General features: G+C 36.4%; 1 protein-coding gene across 1 annotated transcript in view; it reads left to right on the top strand.

Moving 5' to 3' along the window:
• The first annotated feature begins 2695 nt into the window (after nucleotides 1-2695).
• LOC142335846 (uncharacterized) overlaps nucleotides 2696-27012 on the top strand; it is a 27255-nt gene continuing 2938 nt past the window's right edge. The window contains exons 1-4 of the mRNA XM_075384174.1: nucleotides 2696-2795; nucleotides 6058-6172; nucleotides 22831-22979; nucleotides 25282-25409. Coding sequence (XP_075240289.1) covers nucleotides 2759-2795; nucleotides 6058-6172; nucleotides 22831-22979; nucleotides 25282-25409 — 429 coding nt within the window. The 5' untranslated portion in view covers nucleotides 2696-2758. The remainder of the gene's footprint in view (nucleotides 2796-6057; nucleotides 6173-22830; nucleotides 22980-25281; nucleotides 25410-27012) is intronic.

Genomic DNA, 27012 nt, shown 5'->3' with positions numbered 1-27012 from the left:
GTTTTGTCAGAAATTTGTCAGATCTTACACGATAAAAATTTCACAATCATTGGGGATTTGCCGAGCAGATTTCACACCAAAGATTTCAAAAAAGCAAATTTAACAGAAAACAATTGAGTACTTAAAAACAGTTGTTATTAATTTTCAATCTTTTTGAGAAACGTTTATTTTGAGAACACCATTGACGTAAATTGATTTCTCCAGTGGTATATGTGGTGAGATTGATTTTCAGATCAAATATGAATCAAAAGGCTCTTCACAACACTATTTGATTCACATTCAGAAGTCTTTCTGATGATGCGAACGTTTGGATATTTTAAATTTTTACAAACCGTTATGAATATTGAAATTCTAGCCTAAATAGGTCAGTTGCTCTCAAAAACCCGGGTCCAGGTTTGGTCCAAAAATAATGTAAGATTACCGGTCAATAGCGGTTAAAAAACATTTTCACCGCAAAGCGCCCGCATCTTTTAGCGTTGAATGCGGTGAATTTTTGCGCTTTTAGCGGTGAAAAATTTTTTTCACCGCATTCACCGTATTTCTTACAAAAAAGAAACTGCCCTACACGGGTTCGAACCTTGGTATTAGCGATGAATATTCGTAAGATTTGCAATTTTAGCGGTGAATTTTTTTTTCACCGCATTCTGCTGGTAGCGGTGAAAAATTTTCTTTCACCGCTTAAGCGGTGAGAAAAAAATTTCACAGAAAACAAAGCGGTGAGAAAAAAATTGAACAGAAAACAATTGAGTACTTAAAAACAGTTGTTATTAATTTTCAATCTTTTTGAGAAACGTTTATTTTGAGAACACCATTGACGTAAATGCTTGTTTGAATGAATTCTGTTTTTTTCGGGGAAAACCAAACTTTCCCTGAGTTTGTCAACAACAAGAGACTTTAATTTTGTTTGAACCTGACATTAAATTTTTAAAAGTAATTTTTTATAAGAATCCCTCTTGTTATTTATCGAGAGCAAAATTATTAATCAAAAAACAAAAACCGTCCAATTTTTTTAGTTTAAAAATAAGGCGATAAGGCTTAGGTTATTTGTACTCTTGTTCTGGCGCCTATTAATTGAGAAATCAACGTTAAAGTTTTGATTTCGTGAAAACAGCATAATTTGAGTTCGTGAGTTGAGTTCATGAGCATAATTTGAGTTTGAGTTCTTGAGCCTAATTTGAGATTACTTTTAGCGACATCGACGATTACTAATTTTCCTAATGCAAGCTTGTCTAATAAAATCAATAAAGTAAGCAAATTTTTGTCCTTGCTTCAATGTTTTGAAAAGGCAGAAGAACATCACTTATTGTCGATAAAATGGCACAGAGTAAAGTTAATAACTTTTCGTGGTTCCCTTGATCTGTTTCTGTCCTTTGTTTACAGCTAGCCAGATGCAAATGTTAGGGAGCTATTGCCATTCGTTTAATTATACAAATTTTACACTGTTAATTGAAAAAGTCCTTAGAAAACGTTTTAAAATATTTTGTTTGATTTAAAACAAAGGTGTGCTTAGAACTCAAAACGATGCATGCCAACATACAAAGCAAACACTCTCAATTTGAAAAAATTGATTAAAAGAAACATAACCAGTCTTTTTCTGTTGTTTATGAAGTGGTTATCTTCTTGGAAATAAAAAAAAGGAATGAAATCAAAAAAGATTTGTAAAATGGTGAATCACTTAATTTTTTAAAAGCAAAAACGCTGCCAATTTTTGGAAAAAGTTTCGGGGAAGCTTCCAGTGTGAAGAAAAGATCTCTTCAGGTTTTCAGTTTTCAGTCGAATTTATGGCTTCGAATATACTTTCTCCTCGTGATAATTGTGACAAATAATGATTTCTTAAAACGATTATGAAATAAAACATAGATTAGAAGCCCTCGGTTAGTTTTCCATAGTTGAAAATTTTTATAATTCTCAATGTTTTCACCTTCTGCCATCTAAAGCACATTGTTGACGAATGATTGTATAGTATTTGTTAAAATCTCTTACGTTTGTGCCCCGCAGTACGTTATTTTCCCTCTGTTACAGAGCAGGATCCATTACATAGTAATTCATTATGTAAAACTATGGCACATGCGCCTGGAGGGGGGGGGGGGGGTGGGGTATGCAAATAATATTTACTCACTAAGCTGGTTGGGCAACGGAAATGTTGTAATTGTTAATGATGCGGACCAGAGTTGAGGTGGTGTAAGTTCGCTTCATTTTTTGTATCAGATAGTAAAATTAAATTTGGAATATTCAAAAATTTTTCCTTGAGTCGTACAACAGGCTCTGATAAGAACTGCACCAATTACGAACAATTTGGCAGAGAGTTTACGTTATACGGGCGAGGTTAAAGCATTAAGGAAAGAAAGTTTAATCAGATAAACTTCACGTTATTGAATTAATGTCAATTGTAGATTCTGACCAATTAACATGTAATTTTGATTGTAGTTTTCAATAACTGCATCTCAAGTAGAAATGCTTATTTTTCATTTTCTCTCTCAAAGTTATTATCAAAATGTTTATCATGTAGCATGTGAGAATAAAAATTTTAATCGTGCGAGATCCTAATAGATTTTACACGATAAAAAATAAACCAAGTCTTCGGTTTATGCGCTTCTTATGCTGAAACTGACTGCCAAAATAAATAAACAAGCAAATAGTTACTCAACGGCTATATTATATCATTGCAAGGACATTCAGAAAATATTGAAATTAAGTTTAATCGCTATTTACCTATTAAATAAGTAATTTGGTTGTACATCGATCTGGAACTAACAAAATGAAGGCATTGAAAACTATCATTTTACTCATAACAGGTTTGTGGTTTTTCATAAATAAAGCTTCTAAAAAATTGTTCTTTGTGTAACAAATTGACTTATCTAACTACCTAACCGCATTATACAAGGTGGAATTCAATTTTGGTGTGAGCATATTTACTGCTGGATTTGTGCGCATAAATTAAAACTGAGCGCTCTTGAAGAGATTTTAGCTCAAAATTGTAGCGTTCATTTTTTAAGGATCTCTTTTCAACAGTCAAAAGAAATGAACTTGTCTTTTGACTGTTCTTAAGGATCTCAGAATTGTAAAAGGTTATTGTGCCTTACTTGAGATCCTGTTGATGAAAAAACTGATTTTTTTAAATACTGATTGCTGCTTGTTATTCATCAACGAAATTGAAATTGAACTCTTAAAATGTACCTTTAATTCATTGAAAGTACTGAAATAATTTTATAGCATATATAATGAATCTAATTGTCCGAATTTTTGGCTGTACAAGCTATGCTTGCTCCATTTTCTCTCGTAAAAGCAAAGACAAAATAAGCAAGTTTTTCTGTGAAAAAATATTTCGAAGAACAACCTTCATTTTTCCCACTCTCTGAAAAATCTTTAAAAAAGGTTTTGAGGACCCGGTAGTGAAACTGAGGGTGAAAATTTGGGACATTTCCAAATAAACATTGTTTGAGAAAAAAGAGGAAATTTCAATCTTGGCAGACTAACAAATAAACTTTGTTGTCGAGTTGCCAGCATTATGGATATGTCAGAAAATTGAAATTGATCTTGTAAAAATTAAAGGTTTGTAACTGTTTCAAAACGGTTTTTATTACATCACATGTAGATGTTTTACACTCCAAGTCTGCAAAATTTTGTTCAAGACGCCGCCGGGGAGAGCACAATTTTTTTAATATCAATTTTTTCAACTTCTGTTCTTCTATGCCTGCTGAGAAGCTCAAGGAGTACACATTCGAATTTCGGCCCCATGGCTGAAAGCCTTTGTAAAATAGATAGTTCCTGCTAGTCATTGACTGAGATATCAATTGTAAACGTTAGATATATCTCTTGTCGCCGAAAACTATATTATCATGCTCCATTTTCTTTGGACTTAAAGTAAGATAAATGCAATTGACCTTCCTGAAAACAACAAAAAAATTCAGTTCTTGTCGAGTGTTTCAAATTGGATAATCAGAGCTGCAGAAATTCTATTATGAAAAAGTTTCGAATTGAAGACATATATGATTTTCCTCAAAAATTCTCAAAAATGTTGAAGATAATACCAAATCAACATTTCTAACATCCCTGACAAGCTTTGCTCAGTTTCCTATAAAAAATTTATCATTCAAGTTGCAAAACATCAAAAATCAAAATCAGATAAGTCGGCACTTCTTTTAAGCTGTCTGCGTGTCAGTTTCGGATTCGCTTTTTAAATATCTGAAGCAGTATTCTAAAATGATGGCATTATGCGCGTTGCTCTTGAAGTAATTTTCTAAACCTCGATACACAAAAATGACTGGTTTACTGTGGTTCTTGATCTATTTTGTTTAAATTAAATTGTTAACTTCTTTAGTAAACTTCTTTGAAACAGAAATAAGGGCATCAAAAGTAAGGCATAATTTTGATTAGGTGAAAGGAATTTTTCGTCAATTAGCCAATTATTTTCAACTCAAAGTTTGTGGAAATTAGGCGACCGCTTATTAAAACATTCAACAACGTACGTGACAAATCATAGGATACTATTATGCAGTATCGTATTGAAAACATTTTTATTCACATAAAAAATTCACTCTTGGGTAATCTAAGTTTAGCATCACGCTTCGATGTTCATCAAACATTTCAGCAACCAGTGGTTATAAAAATTTTAGATTAAGGTAATAAACACCTTGTCAACACTTCCTCTGTTTGTTATCTCATTATTGCCCCAAATTTGTCCGTCGGGTAGCACCGAGGTGTGTAATTAGGATGTAAAGTTTGAAAAAAGTAGTACAATTTACTTGTGTTTTATCAAGTCAATTATAGGTGAAATAAATTTGAGCGACACTTGACTACATTCGCTTAACTGATTGACGGAGGTTTTTTTTTTACAAGATCTTGCAAAATTTTTGCATTTTTCTTGCAAATTCTTACAGGAAAATCAAAATGCAAGAGTCTTAAAAGAAAACCAACATTGTTACAAAAATCTTGCAAGGTAACTGTCTTGCAAGAACGGCCGGAAACATGCCTTAGCTGCTGCATGAGCTTCTTCAGATTTTTGCGGCTACAGAATAAGACGTAGCGGCTATGAGTCACTGGACGCTTTAATATTACGTTATTCAATGCATACCAGCAAAATCACACTTAATGTAGGCAATGTTATGTTATTTAACTTTAAAAAGGTTACCAAATTGTTTTTCTCGCCATGGTTCGAATACATTATCGCCGGTAGTTCGTTCTGTCTAATATTACCACAAGAAGATCAATTTATTTGTTTCTTAGCTCACTGAATAACTTTCAAAAATTGCAAGTTCAAAATTGCAAGTATTTTTATCAATGTTTATAGTCCGTTATTTTGCAAGATCTTGCAAGAAAAGAGTCTGGATCTTTCATGTTGCAAGATAAACGTTAATTGCAAGAATCTTGTAATATCTTAGCAAGATTCGCCTAATTTCCAAAAATTTCAAGTCAAAATAATTTCACAAATAGACGAAAAAATTCCGTTCGCCTTTTCGATTTTCCGCCTAATATCCTATCCCAAAAATTTGACTAACCATATCACGAAGGTTCCATTCGAGTTGAGTGTTGTGAACGACCTTGGAATCTATGAAATTAACCTCTCTGAGTGGCATGTTATGAATGCTGCTACAAAAATCATGCAGACGAATGATTCTAGGACAACAACGGCAGTTAAAATATTTATCTGGACTGTTTGTAAATAACCAGTCATTTTTATAAAAATATTTGAAAAAAAAGTGATATCTTCCCTGGTTTTTTAGACCTAATTTCAACCAGCGCAGTGTCACCCACTTTAATATAGCCCACCACCATGGAATGCTGGGTCATTATTTGTCCTACATGTGTGTAACATTTGTTGTGTAATGTTCAGGAAAACCCCAGCTCAAATTCTGATTTAGACGAGGCAAAAATTGATGTGAAAGCATAATAATACATACAGCTCTCAAATAGCTTTTTACTGTTTAGAAGTTTGAGGCATCAAAAATGCTGAAAAGTTGGTGTGGATATACAATTTAGTCGTAATTAGATAAAATGGGAAAAAACGATTATTAAAAAGTATTATTTACACTGAATGCCCATTTTTTTATTATTTAGTTTGTTTTTTGGAGGAAGCGGAAACGGGAAATGGTAAAAATCAGATTCATGAGACATTGTTGTTCACATTGCCAGACACAATAGATCACAATGGCATCAGATGCTCTGCTTTCAGGTGAGTGACGTCATTTAAAATGGGTCAATTTGTTTCGTTTTTATATCACTCGACGAATAATCATCAGAAATTTCATAAAATTAAATTAACAAAACTGGCAAGTCTCTTTATAGAGATAAATCAGAAACAAGTTGGCCAGTTTTTGCGAAAACAACAATAAATTGAGTTCCGCATAAAAGGAGATTAAAAATTTAATTAGCAAGTTAAAGAGGTTTCACGTATGACTAGACTGAGAGCTTCTTACGGAAAAGTTTCAAGTTTCTATCTGGGTTTTATTTGTAAGTAAAATTTCCAGTTCTTTTCCAAAAATGAACTTAATAATCTGATAATTACTCGTCGATTGACTAAAATGCAAACAACACGGCTAAAATTAGGCAGTCCAGATTGACTTCAAAAACAGACAACTAACAATGTAAAATCGCAATTTATGCGTTTTTTGCCAACTAGTATCTATTACAATGGCCCAAGTTTGCTAAAGAACAGAACACGGCTTCATTTCATTCATTTTAAAGAAAGAAATGCGTGAACTTAAAATGGAAACGATGGAATGAAAATGCAGAACAAAATCCTCTTCTGGTATATTTTCCAATTGTTTCAAATGGTTCTGTCGTACAGACTTACAATCTGTAGAAATGAGTTGATTCGCGGCACCGATTAGCTTATTCTACAGCGGTTATTTAATGGTGATTTTGAGGTGCGATTCAACGCTATTATTTGTTGCTTGTGGATTGAATATTCTGGTTACAGAATTTAGGCCGATTTGGCGTAGCGAAATCACTTTCAATTATTTATAGGGTATTTCGCTTAGCGAAAGATACTAAACTTTTGACACGTCTAAATTAAGACTTTGGCGGATCGGATTCTAGTTAAAGAGAGAGTCAATTAATTTGAATTGCGAAAATGAAGAGAATGAATTTAGACAATTTTAACAAACTGATTAACAATTTGTTCATAAGATTACATTTCTAAATGCGGCAACTTACAATCACGAGACAATGTGAACAGACAAAAGATCATGCACAGGATGTAAACAAATTTACAAGTATGAAAACATAAGATTCGATCTTCAAAACTAGAACTGAATGAATGAACAAAATAAAGGTAGATGAAATGAACTAAATTAATTTAAACATAAAATGAACCAATTTATCTACACCAAACAATAGCCCCAAACTAAAAATGTACTATTATACCACATTTCCCCCTTGGCGAAAAAATTACAAAGTTATTTATCAGAAAATTAATAATCATATGTACTTGTTAAAATAATTAATACTGTAATGTTTTAATCAGAGTTTTGAACGCAACAGTTTTAGAGAAATATTTTTAATCACTCTCACTTTTGTAATATCTCTCAGCCTCGCCAACTGTCATCGACAATTCTGGTTCTTCGTAATTGGGGGAGACATAGAATTGTGTAGGGTATGAGGTTGTTGGAGAACATGGGCCGAATGTAAAATTAGTTTCCGCTTGATTAGACTGTGCTGCGGCAGTTTGTATGGCAGAAATTCTTGATTTATTCTCAATTTGTTGTTTCTTGATATTTTGTCGTCTTTTATGTTTCCCAATTGCTCCAGTACTTGTAGGAGAGCAAGTTTGAACTGAAATCGCAGATTCATCCGATTCTGTGACCGATACTGTGGAGCGCTTTCGTTTTGTTGGAATTAATGCTACAGATGCTTTTGTAGCCACTTTTCGCTTTGGCCTACTAGGTGGCTCCGCGATAACAATGCTTGTGGTGGGTAATTCCATTGGCACCGCGAGATCGTTACTTGATTCGGTAGGTTGATTTGGCGGCGCTGTTGACAGTTGTCTTTTGGGCTTTGTTGGCATTCTTACACGGAGGGCTCGTGTAACATTAGAATGAATTGACGACACTGTACTAACGTCATCTGCCACTTTCCTATGCTTCATTCGTTTTCCTCCTTCTAACTTCTTTCTGGATTCTTTTGCGTGATGGTTTATGAGCTCCTCAGTTGTTTTGCCCGTTAGTAATTTTGGGCGTCGGTTAGCGTACGCCTGTAAGTCTTTGTCACGTTCCACCTTCGTCCCAAACTCTGCTAAATCCGAGTTCCTGATTGTCACGTCTCTCTTTCCAGGTTCTTTAATGACTGAAGTATGTTCATTTGTTTTGATTACTGAAGATCCTAGTGCTAAGACGTCATATAAGCCATCGAGACTTTTCTTTGATCTTTTCGTGCGAGGTCTTTTTTTCGCCAGCTTTACCTCTAGTGATGCTTCCGTTCTGGGTATAGATTGTCCGACATCTGGATGAGAAATCAATCTTGATTTCTTATTCGGGTCCTCCTTTTGTCGTTTCATCGCCTCTTTGCCCAGTTTGTTCTTATTCACCTCTACTTCAATGTCGCTACGCTCATCGTTGTTCCAGTTATCGTCTGTAATGAGCTCGTCCCATTTGACAGTCTCCAAATCTAAATATTTGTTTAAAATGTTTTTGTAAGTTAAACTTTTAGGGTCTGGTTTAGTCGATATATTGCTTAATGGCGTATTCGCTTTTCTACCAAAATTTGCCTCAAATGGTGATATATTAATAGTCTTTTGACGACATATTCGTAGCTGATAAATTATTGAATTAATTGAAGCTTTCACCTTGAATTGATTTTGCGCCGCCGTTTTAATACAGGCTAAGCGATTCTTGATTGTTTGAATTAGCCTTTCAACCAAACCAATTGCTCTGTGACCCTGTATTGGCGCTTCGATTAGCTGTATGTTATTTTGACTACAAAATGCTTTAATTTGTTGCCCCGTTTGGCATCGAGCTTGATCCAATCTAATTGCACGGGGTATACCGTGTAGCAAAACATACTCTTGAAGGATTTTTAAAATATTATCTGCATTAGCTCTATGAAATACTTCTGGTGTTGGGAATTTCTAAAATCGATCAATACATGCAAGAAAATAGACCTCTTGATTTTTTTCATTATAGATGGGTCCTCCAAAATCAATTTGAATTTCGTCATTTGAAACTTTACATAACTTTATGGTGCCCATTTATTTGCAGGTATAAAAGGTTTTAAATTTTTACCAATCTTGACACAGGGGTTGCACTTTGCAGTTTTCGTAGCTATGTCCCTGTGCATATATGGCCACCACGCGTGTGTTGCCATATCGGTCATCCCCCATGTGCCAGGATGAGTTGCATGGATGGCGTCTACATAAGCATCTTTGATCGCATGGGGAAGAGCAATCCTGTCATCTATGCAGACACACCCGTTCTTTACATGCAAGTCTTTCCAGAAGGAATGGATGTAAGGTGATATTTGTTTACATCTATCTTCGTTGTCCGTAAGAATGCAGTCGCGAATCTCTTTCAAAATCGCGTCCTTGGTTGTCAAGCTGGCCATCAGGGAGCTGGAGAAGATTTTGGAGAGCGCGAAGTTGAAAGAATCCAGGTAGAGGTCATCTACTGACGGCGAAGTGGCTGTTGTATCGGTTTGGCGTTACTGGAGTTGCGGGTGCTGCTTGAGCTGTTGATGGTTCCTCTTCTGCAAATCGTACTCTCGATGGAGTCGATTGTTTGACTGTCATTAGCGTTTCATCATCGGAAGTTGATTGGGACGTCATGTATACGTTTTTGAATTTCGCGGCGATTCGTTGGAAATTGTTTAAATTAGAGAGCGACTGTTCAGTGGGTCGGTTCCAGGCAAAAAGCGAGTGAGGAATGTTAGTTGTCTCGATTTTGGGGTTGGAATTTAAATTATTTATTGTTAATTTGCTAATTGGGTTATCGATTTGCGTACTTGTAGAATGTTCTGGATTTCGCGGTGCGAATTCACTGCATAAGTTATTAGTGGAATTTGGATTATTTATGACGCTTTTTGTAGGTGGATTTCGCGCTGCGAAATCTACGTAATTTTCAGCATTTAATAAGAAGCGTTTCGCACTGCGTTTATTTACATCCAATTTAGCTACAATAAATTGCTCGTCATATGCAGATATATTAACAGCTTGTTGGTGCGGGTTGCGAGAGATATAATCCACTAATCCCATTTTTGTACCAGGAAGGTGATCAATTGAGAAATCAAATGGTAGTAAACAATCTACCCAACGTGTCAGTCTACTATTATATGATTTGTTAGACCTGTTTTCGCTCATAATTGAGAGAAGAGCTCTATGATGAGTTATCACAGTAAAAGGTTTGCCGTACGAATAGAAGTGTTCCACGGACCAAACAACGCCCAGAAGTTCTAGTTCATTTATACTATATCTGTCTTCAACAGAGTTCAAAAATCGTGACGCAAATGCTACTGTACGCCACCCATTAGGTGTTCGTTGTTCCAATGCGCATCCCAACCCTTTACGTGAGGCATCGCATTTAATTCGTGTTTCTAATTCCGGGTTGAAATGTTTATTTTCAGTGGTTTCCGTAATTTGTTCTTTTATTAGGGAAAACTGTTTATCGTGCTCTTCCGTCCAAAGAAATTTTGACTTTTTCTTAAGCAAAGGTCGCAGGGGGTAACATAATTGTGACAAATTTGGAATAAATTTTCTTAAATGGTGTACTGAACCCATAAACGATCGACGTTTTTTAAGATTAGTAGGTGCTGATAATTTTCAAATTGCATCCGTTTTACTTGAAAGCGGAGTTACACCTGATTGTGTAATATTATGTCGAAGCCATTCAATCGTTTCTTTTGCGAAATGACATTTTGCAAGATATATGCGTAAATTTTCTTGATCTAGTTTTATTAGGCATTTTCGTACCAAATCCAGATGTTTTTCGATTCCACCTCTGCTTACGATCAAAATATCATCCAAGAAACAGAAAGTATTTTCCAAACCGGCAAGGGCACAATCATTAGCTTTTTGGAATTCAGCTGGCATATCCGTTAAACCGTAAAATACTGTTTTAAATCGGTATGTGCCGGTCATATCTCCGCTAACAATATTAAAGTTACAATGGCGGGCCATATCACTGTGTAACTTAAGTTGACTATAAGCGTACTGCAAATCAAGAGTCGTAAAATAAGCAGTCTCCTGCGGCGCCGTTGACAATGTTTGCGAAATTGTTTGAATTAGCGAATCTATATTGGGCATTTGATACTTGTTTTTATGAATAGCTTTATTTAGAATTTTTGAATCAAGTGCTATTTTGATTGATTTGTCCTTTTTTACCGTAATGACAATCGGAGATATGAAAAATTGATCAGAGCAGTTGTTTAATTTTTCTATATGTCCCTCATTTAATAGTTTTTCTAATTCATTTTTCACTTTCGGTTGAAGATGTATTGGCACTTTTCTTCCTTTCTGATGTATTACTCGATAATTTTTGTGGAATTTTGAATTGACCGTATGATTTTTTGTTTCCCAATTCGGGATATCAAATCGGGAAAGTCCTTTGCAAGTGATTTCTTTATTGCACAAGGTTGATATATGTTACTAAACTCTGTTTTCGGACAAGGCTTCTGAGAAATTGTGATGCCTAACTGATCAAAAAGATCTCGTCCTAATATTGGTCGAAACCCACCAGCTACGACTGTTATTTTTGCTTTCTGAATGTTCCAATCATTACATTTTACCGGCGTTTTTAAAGTGCCGAGAGGTTGAACGATATCGTTAGAAAAAGACTTCAATTCCAATGGTTTTTTCTCCGACCATTGTGATTGCGCACAATTGAACATTATTTCTCTTGGAAGTGACATATTAATAATGGTACAACCAATACCAGAGTCGAGAAGCAAATCACAGTTTGCGTTTCCAATCGTTAATGACAAATTTTTCAGTGCGACTGTTGCAACGTAATTATCATCCGAAGAATCATGTCTGAGTTGATTTGTTCATTATAATTGATATAATTGACGTTCTGATTTTCCTGACTAGAATTTTGATGAGATGTTTCAGCAGTTTCTACAGTGTTAATGCGATTGGTTTGTTGAGTAGTTCTTGTATTGTTGAGTCTTCGACGACATACTTTAGCAAAATGGTTTTTTGCAAACCACAGTGGTTACATTTCTTACCCATTGCAGGGCAAACCTGACGATGTGTTGGCGTCCATATTTGACCACAACCACGACATTGTCCAACAGATGCGTGCTTGGCGACTGCTCTGCTTGATTGATTTCCACGTACACCCGCGCCGCGAAATCGGTTGAATTGTTGTATTGCGTTCACTGTACTGCCAGTTGCACCGTTATTAGATGAAATTCTCTGCTGATTCTGATTACCCATTTCCATGTTGACTGCAATGCTGAGTGCCCTCTCTGGTTCAACTGTATCCCGTAGAAGCTCCCGCTGAATGTCATCATCCAACATGTTCGTGATGAAAATATCCCTGATTGTTGCATCTTCACGGTTTTCAAAGTCGCAATTTTCAGCCAATTTTTTCAAGATGCTGTAGAATTGTTCTACGTTTTCACCCTTCTTCTGCTTCCGAGAGAAGAACACGTATCGATCAAATGTGATATTTTTTGGGCTGATAAATGCTATCTCCATCATTTCCCAGAGTTTGAGGGTAGTCAAATAGTAAATATTATCGTGCGGAAATTTTTGTGTCAATAGTCGTCTTCCTTCAGTACCAATACTTAGGTACAACAGAGATACACATTTTTGGTCACACAAATTCCATGGACGTTCCCCGCATAATATTCCCGCTTCTGTTATCTTTTGACATTTTAGTTCCCATTGCAACTTCAAATGATTATTTCTAATTCGACGCTCTCTGTCCGCTTCTTCAGTTGTATCTTCAATTGGCATCTCGTACTTCGGTTCCGCTGGCAATCGAACTGTCGTTGGCTTGGGTTGTAACAGTGGGTCTATAGTGATATTCTCTCGAGCGATAATCGCTAGTTTTACTTGAATTCTCCATTTCTCCCATCTGATTGGTGGGTCTGAAGTTGGTCGTTCCCAAAATGGCTCTACCGAAAACGGTGTTTTTCTAGATTATCCTGCTGACTGCGCCATGTCGTACAGATTTACAATCTGTAGGAATGAGTTGATTCGCGGCACCGATTAGCTTATTCTACAGCGGTTATTTAATGGTGATTTTGAGGTGCGATTCAACTCTATTATTTGTTGCTTGTGGATTGAATATTCTGGTTACAGAATTTAGGCCGATTTGGCGTAGCGAAATCACTTTCAATTATTTATAGGGTATTTCGCTTAGCGAAAGATACTAAACTTTTGACACGTCTAAATTAAGACTTTGGCGGATCGGATTCTAGTTAAAGAGAGAGTCAATTAATTTGAATTGCGAAAATGAAGAGAATGAATTTAGACAATTTTAACAAACTGATTAACAATTTGTTCATAAGATTACATTTCTAAATGCGGCAACTTACAATCACGAGACAATGTGAACAGACAAAAGATCATGCACAGGATGTAAACAAATTTACAAGTATGAAAACATAAGATTCGATCTTCAAAACTAGAACTGAATGAATGAACAAAATAAAGGTAGATGAAATGAACTAAATTAATTTAAACATAAAATGAACCAATTTAGCTACACCAAACAATAGCCCCAAACTAAAAATGTACTATTATACCACATGTTCGTCCAAAAGTATATTTTCAATTGCCCTTGTCATACAGATTTCGTTACTGTATTCAGAGCGAATTTAGCGGTGCCAAATTAAAGGATTTATCGTTCAGAATTATTGGCTATTTCGTGGAGCGAATTCGCTATTAATTTTGTATTTTGAAAATTCGATTTTCTGAGTGCTAAATATGTGCGCAATTAGCGACGCGGATTTAGCTCTAATTTACAGACTTGTATTTCGCTTAGCGAATTGAGGCTTAAATTGTTTTGCTACAATCGAATGATTAGCGGAGCGAAGTTCAGATTAAAAGAGAGGCAACTGAACTTGAATTAAGATTCGAAAAGAATGATGAAATTAAAATCAACTGAATGTGATCAGCAATTCGATCATAAATAAAATTTACAGATTGCGGCAAACCGAACTACTAGACGACATGAACAGACAATGATTTAGGTAAAATTTATAAACAAATTAAACAGGCATGAAATGATGAAGATTTGATCTTCAAACAGAAAATGAACAAATAAAACTAAAAATTTAAATAAAATGAACTAAATTAAGATAACTGAAATTAAAGGATTTGGTACACCCAAATCGATAGCTCCATCCAACCTAAATCATACTATATCACATTTCGCGCTCGACAAAGATAAACACGAAGTAATTTATTAATAACATATTTGCTGGTTCCTATAAATAAGAATGTAATGTTTCAGAAAGTTTTAGTCAGAATCGCTTTTTAGTCAGAAGCCTTTCTGCCTCTTCAACTATCAAGGATGTTTCGGGTATGTTTGCACTGGAGAACAAGGGCCAACTGTATAGTCCGACTCTACATTTTGGCTTTTGGCTGCCGTTTTCTGAATAGAAGACAATTGACTTTTTTTGGATTTGCGTTTGTTTAATCAGTTGTCGTCGCTTTTGACGCGAGGGTGCAGAAAGTGATGATGTTGTCGGTGGGCATGTTTGTGTTGAGGCTAGAGACTCATCAGACTCTGTAATTGACGGAGAAGATCTTTTTCGCTTTTTGTGTTGGCTAGAGAGCTTCACTTGCTTTAGTTGCTGCTTTCCTTTTTGGCCTCGATGGTGGTTCTGCAATTACGATTGACGTAAGTGGAAGCTCCATTGGTGGCGCGAAATCAGTTGTATTTTCAGTTGGTGGCTGTGGAGGAACGGGTACTAAATTTCTTTTTGGCTTAACAGGCATTCGATGTCGCAACGCTCTGGTCACGTTCGAATGAATTGATGAAACGGCGCTATTATCGTCTGCAATCTTTTTGTATTTCATCTTCTTATTGCCCTCCAACTTTTTCCTCGCCTCTCTCGCATGCTGATTAATCAGGACCTCCGTTATCTTGCCTGACGGTGCTTTCGGCCTCCTGATGGCGTAGATTTGCAAATCTGTTTGGCGCTCTGCCTTTGTCCCAAATTTTGCCAAATAAGAATTACGAATTGTATCCTCTCGCTTCCCTGGTTCTTTGATGACTGAAGTGAAAGCGTCTGTTTTAACTACTGAGGACCCCGGAGCCAAAACCTCATATAGGCCATCAAGGCTTTTCTTGGACCTCTTGTTCTTTGGCTTTTGCTTTGCCAGCTTGACTGTGAGAGAAGCCTCAGTTCTTGCCACTGCCAGGCCAACATCAGGATGAAGAATTACCCGAGATTCCTTGTCAGGGTCCGCGTTGCTCCTTCTGGTCGCATCTTTGCTCAAACTGTCACGATTATGTTCTAACTCAATGTCGCTTCTGGCCGCTGTGCCCAATTGTCCTTCGAGATCAGCTCATCCCAACGGACTGTCTGCAGGTCTAAATGTTTATTCAAAATTCGTTTATAAGTGAGAATATTAGGATCAGGTTCAATTGAGATATTACATAATGGAGTATTCGCTTTTCTGCCAAAATGTGCTTCAAATGGCGACATATTTATAGTCTTTTGGCGGCATATACGTAGTTGGTAAATAATAGAATTTATCGATGCTTTCAAATAAAATTGATTTCGCGCCGCCGTTTTAATAGAAGCTAAGCGATTCTTGATTGTTTGAATTAGCCTTTCAACAAGTCCTATTGCTCTGTGGTGGTGTATTGGAGCTTCAATTAATTTTATATTATTTTGATTACAGAAGGCTTTATTTTGTTGACCAGTTTGGCATCGCGCTTGGTCCAGTCTAATAGAACGAGGTATTCCGTGTAGCAAAACATATTCTTGAAGGATTTTCAAAAAAATATCTGCATTAGCTCTATCAAAAACCTCCACTGTCGGAAATTTAGAAAATCGATCGATACATGCAAGGAAATAAACTTCTTGATTTTTTTTATTATAGATTGGTCCACCAAAGTCAATTTGAATTTCTTCATTTGGTACTTTGCATAATTTTAATGTGCCCACATACTAGCGGGAATAATAGACTTTAAATTTTTACCAATTTTGACACAGGGGTTGCTTTTTGCCGTTTTTGTTATTATATTACGATGCATGTACGGCCACCTCGCATGTGTTGCCATATCCGTCATCCCCCAGCTTCCTGGGTGTGTTGCGTGAATTGCCTCCACATAGGCATCCTTGATCTAATTCGGTATTGCAATTTGGTCGTCAATGCACACACATCCATTCTTAACGTGCAAGTCCTTCCAAAAACTATGAATGTATGGTGAAATCTGTTTACATCTGTCCTCATTCTCCGTCAGAACGCAGTCCGGATCGCGTCCTTTGAAGTCAGGCTTGCCATCAAGGTACTCGAAAATATTTTGGACAGCGCGAAATTGAAGGCGTCCGTATATAGATCGTCCGTGGATGGCGAGGTGACCGTTGTTGTATCTGTATTGGGCGTTGAGGGTGTTGCTGGCTCTGCGGGAGCCGTGGATAGGCCTGCCTCGTCTGCAAATCTGACCTTAGGTGGTGCAAATCTGACCTTAGAAGTGAAAGCGTCTGTTTTAACTACTGAGGACCCCGGAGCCAAAACCTCATATAGGCCATCAAGGCTTTTCTTGGACCTCTTGTTCTTTGGCTTTTGCTTTGCCAGCTTGACTGTGAGAGAAGCCTCAGTTCTTGCCACTGCCAGGCCAACATCAGGATGAAGAATTACCCGAGATTCCTTGTCAGGGTCCGCGTTGCTCCTTCTGGTCGCATCTTTGCTCAATCTGTCACGATTATGTTCTAACTCAATGTCGCTTCTGGCCGCTGTGCCCAATTGTCCTTCGAGATCAGCTCATCCCAACGGACTGTCTGCAGGTCTAATTGTTTATTCAAAATTCGTTTATAAGTGAGAATATTAGGATCAGGTTCAATTGAGATATTACATAATGGAGTATTCGCTTTTCTGCCAAAATGTGCTTCAAATGGCGACATATTTATAGTCTTTTGGCGGCATACACGTAGTTGGTAAATAATAGAATTTATCGATGCTTTCAAATAAAATTGATTTCGCGCCGCCGTTTTAATAGAAGCTAAGCGATTCTTGATTGTTTGAATTAGCCTTTCAACAAGTCCTATTGCTCTGTGGTGGTGTATTGGAGCTTCAATTAATTTTATATTATTTTGATTACAGAAGGCTTTATTTTGTTGACCAGTTTGGCATCGCGCTTGGTCCAGTCTAATAGAACGAGGTATTCCGTGTAGCAAAACATATTCTTGAAGGATTTTCAAAAAATTATCTGCATTAGCTCTATCAAATACCTCCACTGTCGGAAATTTAGAAAATCGATCGATACATGCAAGGAAATAAACTTCTTGATTTTTTTTATTATAGATTGGTCCACCAAAGTCAATTTGAATTTCTTCATTTGGTACTTTGCATAATTTTAATGTGCCCACATACTAGCGGGAATAATAGACTTTAAATTTTTACCAATTTTGACACAGGGGTTGCATTTTGCCGTTTTTGTTATTATATTACGATGCATGTACGGCCACCTCGCATGTGTTGCCATATCCGTCATCCCCCAGCTTCCTGGGTGTGTTGCGTGAATTGCCTCCACATAGGCATCCTTGATCTAATTCGGTATTGCAATTTGGTCGTCAATGCACACACATCCATTCTTAACGTGCAAGTCCTTCCAAAAACTATGAATGTATGGTGAAATCTGTTTACATCTGTCCTCATTCTCCGTCAGAACGCAGTCCGGATCGCGTCCTTTGAAGTCAGGCTTGCCATCAAGGTACTCGAAAATATTTTGGACAGCGCGAAATTGAAGGCGTCCGTATATAGATCGTCCGTGGATGGCGAGGTGACCGTTGTTGTATCTGTATTGGGCGTTGAGGGTGTTGCTGGCTCTGCGGGAGCCGTGGATAGGCCTGCCTCGTCTGCATATCTGACATTAGATGATGTTGAATGCTTCACTTGCATTAGGGTTTCGTCGTCGGAGTTGGACATCATGAATAAACTTTGGAGATTACTTGCGTTTCATTGAATTTTTTTTAAATTTTTGGGCGACTGTTTTGTAGAGTGATTTAAGGCAAAAAGCGAGTGTGGAATGTTTTCTGTCTCGATTTGGATATTAGAATTTTAGTTATTTGGTGCTAATTTGCTAATTGTATTATCATTTTCCGTAATCGCATAAAATTCTGGTATTCGCGGTGCGAATTCACTGCATAATTTGTTAGTGGAATGTGGGGTATTTGAGGCTTGTTTTATAAGCGGATTTCGCGCTGCAATATCGATGTAATTTTCAGCATTTAATAAGAAGCGTTTCGCGCTGCGTTTAATCACGTTCAATTTAGCAATTGTGAACTGCTTGTCATCAGCAGATATATTAACAGCTTTTTGTTGTGGGTCGCGAGAGATATAGTCAACAAGTCCCATTTTTGAACCAGGAAGATGATCGATCGTAAAATCAAAAGGCAGTAGTCTATCGACCCAACGTGTTAGTCGACTATTATAAGATTTGTTAGCTCTATTTTCTCTCATGATCGAAAGCAAAGCCCTATGATCAGTTATTACAGTGAATGGCTTGCCATATAAATAGTACTTGAAATGTTCAATAGAACAAACAACACCCAATAGTTCGAGTTCATTAATGCTATATCGATCTTCTACAGAATTCAAAAATTGCGATGCAAAAGCCACGGTGTGCAACCGTTCGGAGCTCTTTGCCCTAATGCAACACCCAAACCTTTACGTGCGGCATCACATTTTATACGTGTTTCTAGGTCAGGATTAAAATGCTTATTTTCTGTTGTTTCAGCAATCTTCTGTTTTATCAATTTGAATTGTTCTTCATGTTCATCTGTCCAAATAAATTTTGTATTTTTCTTAGGAAGAGGTCTAAGTGGATAACGCAATTGCGACAGATTAGGAATAAACTTTCCCAGATGATAAACTGATCCCATAAAGGATCGTAGTTTTTTGAGATTTGAGGGTGATGATAATTTTTCGATTGCATCCGTTTTATTCGATAATTGTGTTATACCTGTTTGAGTGATGCTATGTCCGAGCCATTCAATTTTATCTTTTGCAAAATGACATTTTGCACGATTGATTCGAAGGTTTTCTTGATCTAATTTTATCAAACATTTCCGTACGAGATCGAGATGTTGTTCAATTCCGCCTCTACTTACTATACTATCAGTATATCATCTAAAAAGCAGAATGTATTAGTTGGGCCGGCGAGTGTACAATCAATTGCTTTTTGAAAGTCTGCTGGCATATCTGCTGGTCCGTAAAATCCCGTTTTGAAACGATTAGTGCCGGTCATATCTCCGCTTACAAGATTAAAGTTACAATGGCGGGCCGTATCACTATGTAAATTTAAATGACTATAAGCGTACTGCAAATCGAGTGTCGTAAAATCAGCTGTCTCTTGCGGTGCGGTTGACAGTGTTTGTGAAGTTGTTTGAATTAGCGAATCAATATTTGGCATCTGGTACTTGTTTTTGTGGATGGCTTTATTCAAGATTTTGGAATCTAAGGCTATTTTGATTGATTAATCCTTTTTGACTGTTATAACGATCGGAGATATGAAAAACTGATCAGAAGAGTTTGTTAATTTTTCGATATGCCCTTCATTTAATAATTTTTCGAGTTCGATTTTTACTTTTGGTTGAAGATGAATTGGTACTTTTCTCCCTTTTCGATGCGTGACACGTGAAATTATGAATTAACTGTATGTTGTTTCAATTTTCCTATTCGAGAGATTAGTTCAGGAAATTCTTTTGCCAGCGATTTTTTTATTGCACAGGGTGTTTCTATGTTGTTGATTTCTATGTTCGGCCAAGACTTTAGTGAAATTGTTGTCCCCAATTGGTCAAAAAGGTCACGCCCAAGAATGGGTCGAAATTCGTCTGCTACTACCGTGATTTTTGTTTTTTGAGTTTGCCAATCATTACCACGAACTGGCGTTTTTAGAGTCCCTAATGTTTTGACTATATCATTCGAAAAAGACTTTAATTGGAGTGGTTTTTTCTCTGACCATTGAGATTGCGCACAATTAAACATTATTTCCCTGGCGAGTGACATATTGATAACAGTACAACCACTACCGGAATCGAGGAGCAAATGACAATCTGTATTTCCAATTGTTATTGTCATATTTTGCAGTACAATAGGCGGTGTGCTAATGTTTTCTATCGCTGCAACGTAATTATCGCCCGAAGAATCGTAGTCAGAATTGAATCGTTCATTATAGTTAATATAATTAACATTTTGATTCTCAGAATGTGTATTTTGTTCTGCAGTTTCAGCAGTTTCTACAATATTGATGCGACTATCTTGACGAGAATTTTCTGTGTTATTTAATTTTTTCCGGCATACCTTTGCTAAGTGATTGAGCAAGCCACAATGATTGCATTTTTTACCAAAAGCAGGGCAAACCTGGCGATGTGTTGGAGTCCAAACCTGACCACATCCTCTACATTGACCAATCGCTGCTCGATTGACTGCTACTCTGCCTGACTGATTTCCGCGTGCATTCGCGTCGCGAAATCTATTGAAGGACTGTATAGAATTTATTGTACTGCCACTTGCGCTGTTATTGTTGTTTGATGAGATTCGTTGTTGATTTTGATAGCCCATCTCCATATTTACAGCTATACTGAGTGCCCTTTCAGGTTCAACTGTGTCATGAAGGAGTTCGCGTTGAATGTCGTCGTCCAACATGTTTGTGATGAAGATGTCTCTAATTATTTCCTCTTCTCGATTTTCGAAGTCACAATTTTCCGCCAATTCTTTCAAAATACTGTAGAATTGTTCTACCGTTTCGCCTTTTTCAGCTTTCTTGAGAAAAACACATAGCGATCAAAGGTGATATTTCTAGGACGAAAGAAAGCTATCTCCATCGTCTTCCAGAGCTTGAGGGTAGCGAGATCGTAGATGTTATCATGCGGAAACTTTTGCGTTAGGAGTCGTCTTCCCTCTGTTCCGATATTAAGATACAAGAGTGAAACACATTTTTGGTCACAAAGATGCCATGGTCCTTCTCCGCATAAGAGACCTGCCTCCGTTGTTTTTTGGCATTTCAATTCCCATTGAAGTTTCAATTGACTGTTTCTTATTTGTCGGTCTCTTTCTGTATCTTCCGTTGCATCTTCAATTGCCATCTCGTATTTCGGTTCAACGGGTAATCGTACATTTGTTGGTTTTGGTTGAAGAAGCGTATCTAGTGTGATGTTTTCTCGTGCGAGAATAGCAAGTTTTACTTGAATGCGCCACTTTTCCCATCTTATTGGAGGATCCGAAGTAGGCCGTTCCCAAAATGGCTCTCTTGACAGCGGTGTCTTTCGAGATTCGCGCGCTGACTGCGCCTTGTCATACAGATTTCGTTACTGTATTCAGAGTGAATTTAGCGGTGCCAAATTAAAGGATTTATCGTTCAGAATTATTGGCTATTTCGTGGAGCGAATTCGCTATTTATTTTGTATTTTGAAAATCCGATTTTCTGAGTGCTAAATATGTGCGCAATTAGCGACGCGGATTTAGCTCTAATTTACAGACTTGTATTTCGCTTAGCGAATTGAGGCTTAAATTGTTCTTCTACAATCGAATGATTAGCGGAGCGAAGTTCAGATTAAAAGAGAGGCAACTAAAGTTGAATTAAGATTCGAAAAGAAAGATGAAATTAAAATTAACTGAATGTGATCAACAATTTGATCATAAATAAAATTTACAGATTGCGGCAAACCGAACTACTAGACGACCTGAACAGACAATGATTTCAGTAAAATATATAAACAAATTAAACAGGCATGAAAAGATTTGATCTTCAAACAGAAAATGAACAAATAAAACTAAAAATTTAAATAAAATGAACTAAATTAAGATAACTGAAATTGAAGGCTTTGTTGTACCCAAATCGATAGCCCCATCCAACTTAAATCATACTATATCACAGCCCTCTAACAGTTTTTGGAGCAATGTTATTAGTTGTTTTTTTAATGCGATTAGCTGCTTAATCGATTTTCCGTCATACCGTTTTGACTTTTTGTCCTCAAAACGGAACAAACTGGTATTATAGCATGCTCCTATAGCTTTATGGATCGATAGTTTGTTAGTAACTAAGTATGCAAATCACCGAAGCAGTTTGAGAGACATAAATTGCTGATGTGGAGGGTGGTCCCTAGAGTTTGAAGCCGCTTTTCTTAATTATCTTGGTTACCATGTCTGGGTTTATAAAACAGCAGATCACCAGTTTAATAAATCAATTTTCAACTGTTTATTTCAGTTTTCCAGATATGAAATATATGTTTCTATTCTCCCCACTTTGGTCAGGTAGGAATAAAAACTCATAATTAATTAAATTTAATATATCAATCGTGTTTTCATTTGGAACAGTAAAACCCACACAATCGGGTTTTCAACTCTCATGCTTACCACACGTCGACTCAATTAAGCTAAAGCTGGCCACCGTACGCTGTAACAAGTTGCTGACAAAGCCAACAGCTCGCCAGTTGTTTGAAATAAATTTGCTCGACGTTAGTTGGTTATGTTCATTCTTATGAGACACTTTTTGCTTTGTAGAACCCTCGTGTCATCATTATTGAGGGCAATTACATATTTCTTGGTTTGCTGGAACGCACTTTTTTTTCTATTTGAAAGACGGGAATTAAAAATGACTACTTGTTCTAAGTGACATGATTAAAATTTATAATTGCAACTATAACTATTTCAACTTTATGGGACACGCTACAGTTAACTTTTAAGTTATCTAATTAGTTATTTTTTTGTTTTAGTGATTACTACTGTCTTCATGGATACTTCTGTCAAAGCAAACAGAGCGATAGAGCTCCTCAATGGTCTGATTCGGCAGTAATGACAGCTTTGCTCGAGTCAAATGAGACGTGGAAGAAAATCAACTGGTTCGATTTCGGATACAAAACAGGTTATAATTTTAAAAGGTTTGTTCAAGTGGCCCTGGTTGGAGTGGCAGCAAAACTGGTAAAAGCGTACTCGTACCCAAATTTCAGTGTCAATCAGTACTGATCCAGAACAACTTCAGAGAAATTTTACGTTTTAGTACTGATTCAGAACCATTTCAGAACCAACTGTGAAGTGATTTCTGAATTTCTCTGAATCAGAGCAAAATTTAGAGAAAGTATTCTGTATTCTTCTGAATCAGAAGGTAATTCAGAATGAATCACTGAATTAGCTCTGAATCAGACAAACTCAGAGCAAAATTAGACTCTGGCTCAGTACTGAATTCGGCTGAGAGTTAGGTACTGGTACGGAATTCGGTGAACATGGTGGATTGTTTCAAAGTTGTGTGGTAGATTGTTGCCAGTATTTAGCGGGGAAAGCGGCGAAGCGGTGAATTCAGTCAAAAAATAACTTTCGTTGCTTAAAATAATTTTGACCTTTCTGCACTTCGTTACTATTAAATGATGTAAGTAATGCCTGCGAATCACGGCAAATGCAAAGTATAATTTCTTTACCTGAAAAAAAACCCGCAAATCAACGATTAGTCGTAATTTTTTCGCCTTTTTCTCACTGTAATGCTTACAAAGTTTAACACTAGCAACCGAGGGTTCCACGCAAGTTTAATGTAAAAATTGTGATGCAAATGAAGCAATCTTCTCTTACACCTAGCGGTATTTTTCGGAGAAATTGAGGCGTTTTAATGGTTAATTATCATCTTTAATCACATTCATCACAACTGTAACAAAAAACTCGCCCTCCCAACTTCGAACACTTTCATAAATTTTTCTGTCACAAGTCATGATTTCTTGTTAGAATTGCGATTAATTTAACGCTGTGAATTATAATTTTTACTGCATTTACAACCTTGTTTTTTTAAGCTGATGTGAGTTCTGTTTTTAATATCAGGTTGATCGCAATTGTAAAAAAACACGTCCTCCTCATCGCCATTTTGGGCTTTCTCTTTGTTTTGAACTTATAAGATATTTGTTTGTATATAAGTTATTTTAAATTATTAATAAGAAAGTTTCGATAAAATTGTTGGAAAACGCATGCGAAGTGGGAGAAACTTTGAAAAGATGATTTAACTTTTAGCCCACTCATGAAACAAGAACAGGTGAACAAGTAGTAAGGACGTTGAAACTTCAAATCCCTAAAATTAGGTACAAGGCTCGCTCTACAATTATCCGCAGTGCAAGAAATGAATCATGCCAAAAGTAATGCTCGTCACATACATTGAGGAACCATAATAATTCTTTGCACAAAGTTCTTGCGTGAAGAGATATTAACAAGAATAGAAATTCTTGCAAATTAAGCAAAATATATGTCGGAGTGGGGTTAAGCAGGCGTGACTACTGTGAAAGTTGGCCACTACTGGATTCCCTAGTCGAGAATGGATAGTATAGTTATGGATAGAAACCAACAAATTGTGGCAGATTGCGTTAAGATGATGCAACATGTTTTGGTAAAAAATTCTGCCGTATTCCTATTTTATAACCAATTTTCTGCCAGATTCCCACAAAATAGTCACTTCTCTGTAGGATTCTTATAGGATAACAATGTTTCTGACAGTATCCATCTTTATCTGCCAGATTCGTCCAAGATAGCCGATTTCTGCCAGTTTCTTACAAGGTGTATCTTTTGTTTGGGTATGTTTGATTCAATCAAAATGTTCATTTTGTTGTTCAAAGAAATTTTGTTCAAAAAAATTTTTCCAAAGAAAAAATCAGGAACTAACTTTTTCCTCCAGCCAAAGTGTTAAAAAATAGTCTCATTCTGGCAATTTAAAAGTAGCACCTTTAGAAAATTTATTAAATTTAGAAATCGAATTGAAGAAAAAATTGTAAAAACTACAAAATCTATCCGCCACTGCTCTTTTTCTCTATACCGCGTATAGTTCGATGTAGAATATAGTTCGATGTAGAACATGAAGAATCTGTCCTAGTTCATGTAGAATATAGTTTTTTAGAGGTTTTGAGGTAAAGTGTTTTCTAGGTTCATGTATTTCTGATTGGTAAATTTAACCGAGAAATTATGTTTCGCAACTTTTTAAAAAGTTTTCATATCTCATAGTCATTATTGTATTTTATCGACTTAATTTACCTACATAGTTTCCTTTAATCTGAAAAATTGATTGTTTGTGTTTAGCAACCGAATAAATGTTTTTTCAGGACGGTAATAATAAGAACCTTTTGACTTTTGCATTTTGGAGAATATCAATTTTACAGTAAACATATGAGATAGAAACTGAACAAGTAATACTGCTTCAGACGACTGCTGTAAATCTCAAGTAAATCAATACGAGATGCATGGCCAAAAGTTTGGACTTTCTCCGTTGGAGTACTTGGACAAAATGACACACTACAATGCCAATGACAAGAACCTCAACCAAATTAAGGTCAGTTTGATAACCCCAGTCAAAATAGGACGGTTATCTTGCAAGATCTTGCAAGATTCTTGCAAGAATCTTGCAAGATTACGTATCATCTTGCAAGATCTTGCAAGATTCTTGTAAGATCTTGCAAGATAACCGTCCGGATCTTGCATCTTGCAAGATAAACGTTGTTTGCAAGAGTCTTGCAAGATCTTGCAAGATAAACGTTATTTGCAAGAATCTTGCAAGATCTTACAAGATAACCGTTCGAGTTCGTCTTGAAATTCCCGGTAATTTCAATTTTTCTAATCACACCATCACGAATTTCAGATAATTTATGGCGATAATTTTTGATGATTTGGCGAAAGGGTGGGGTTTAAGAATGTACGCTTAAATTTCCAAAAAAGAATTTCCAGTTAAAGTGTTTCTAAATTATGATTTGATGTGATTTCTTTGATACTATGCAAAATTATAGACTTTAGTTGATCACGCATAGTTCAGCTCGATTCACAATGAAGTTTACATGAAAAGGAGGATAATGCGTAGAGATAAGTAAACTCCCGGGCCGAGGATTTTGCCAAAAATAACGGGGAAAAGAGTGTAAAGAGTGTAAAAATAATATTTTTCAACAGTTAGTGCCCCACTTATTAAGGGTGAACAAAGTTTAAATTAAAATTGTAACTCTAAGGCGTATGTCAACAATTGCATACTTATAGACAAAAGGTTCCCAGGCAAAACGTTGACCCAACGACAAATCATGAAAAAATTTGCGGGAAATTTTTTGCTTATTTAGTTTAAAGAAAGTTCGTTTAATAAGATCTGTTATTATTTGACAAGTTTTAGCACCATATACTAATAATTTGAACCATTCTAGACGCTCAAAATTAGAGAAAAAATGATGAGTTAGTTCCTTAATAAAATAGCTAGTTTTGGGCGCAAACCCGGATGGAAATTATCAGACAGATTCCAGGGTCGAGATGTCAACGCTAACAACCGCTAAAATTGTAAGATTTGCAGTGAATTTGGTGAAAAGAATGCATTGAATGCGATGAATGCGGTGAAAAAAATAATTCAACGCTACGTATGGCAAATCTTAAGAAAATTCACCGCTAAAAATCACTGTAAATTTTTTGCGGTAAATTTTTGTAAGTGTCCGGTTTTTAGCGGTGAATTTTTAAATTTTTACCGCTTCTCGTTGGTTGCGGTGAATTTTTTCCCACCGCTTAAGTGATGTAAAAAATTCGCAGCTAACGACCGTAAAATCTTACAAAATTTCAAGGCATTTGTTTTTCATAACGTTTACTGAATCTGATTTTATATTCACAAGAAATATCTTTACAGGAGTGACAGATGGCCCAGTAGAATAATAAATGATGACACGCAGAAGATGAGAGGTTCAAACCCGTGTACGGCTACTTCTTTTTCGAAAGAAATCTGGTGAATGCGGTGAAATTAAAAATTTGACCGCTAAAAGTCGGGAATCTTAAGAAAACTTACCGCAAAAAACCGCAAATCTTACAAAGATTCACCGCTTTCACCGCATTGATCGCAAAAAGGCGGGCGCTTTGCGGCGAAAAACTTTTCTTCAACGCATTTCTTACATTCTTTTCTCGATATAAACTCGAAC

The sequence above is a fragment of the Convolutriloba macropyga genome, chromosome 3 (assembly GCF_964194025.1).
Source record: "Convolutriloba macropyga chromosome 3, txConMacr16.3, whole genome shotgun sequence".
Taxonomy (NCBI): Eukaryota; Metazoa; Xenacoelomorpha; order Acoela; family Convolutidae; genus Convolutriloba; species Convolutriloba macropyga.
This window is presented reverse-complemented; position numbering and strand designations above follow the sequence as displayed.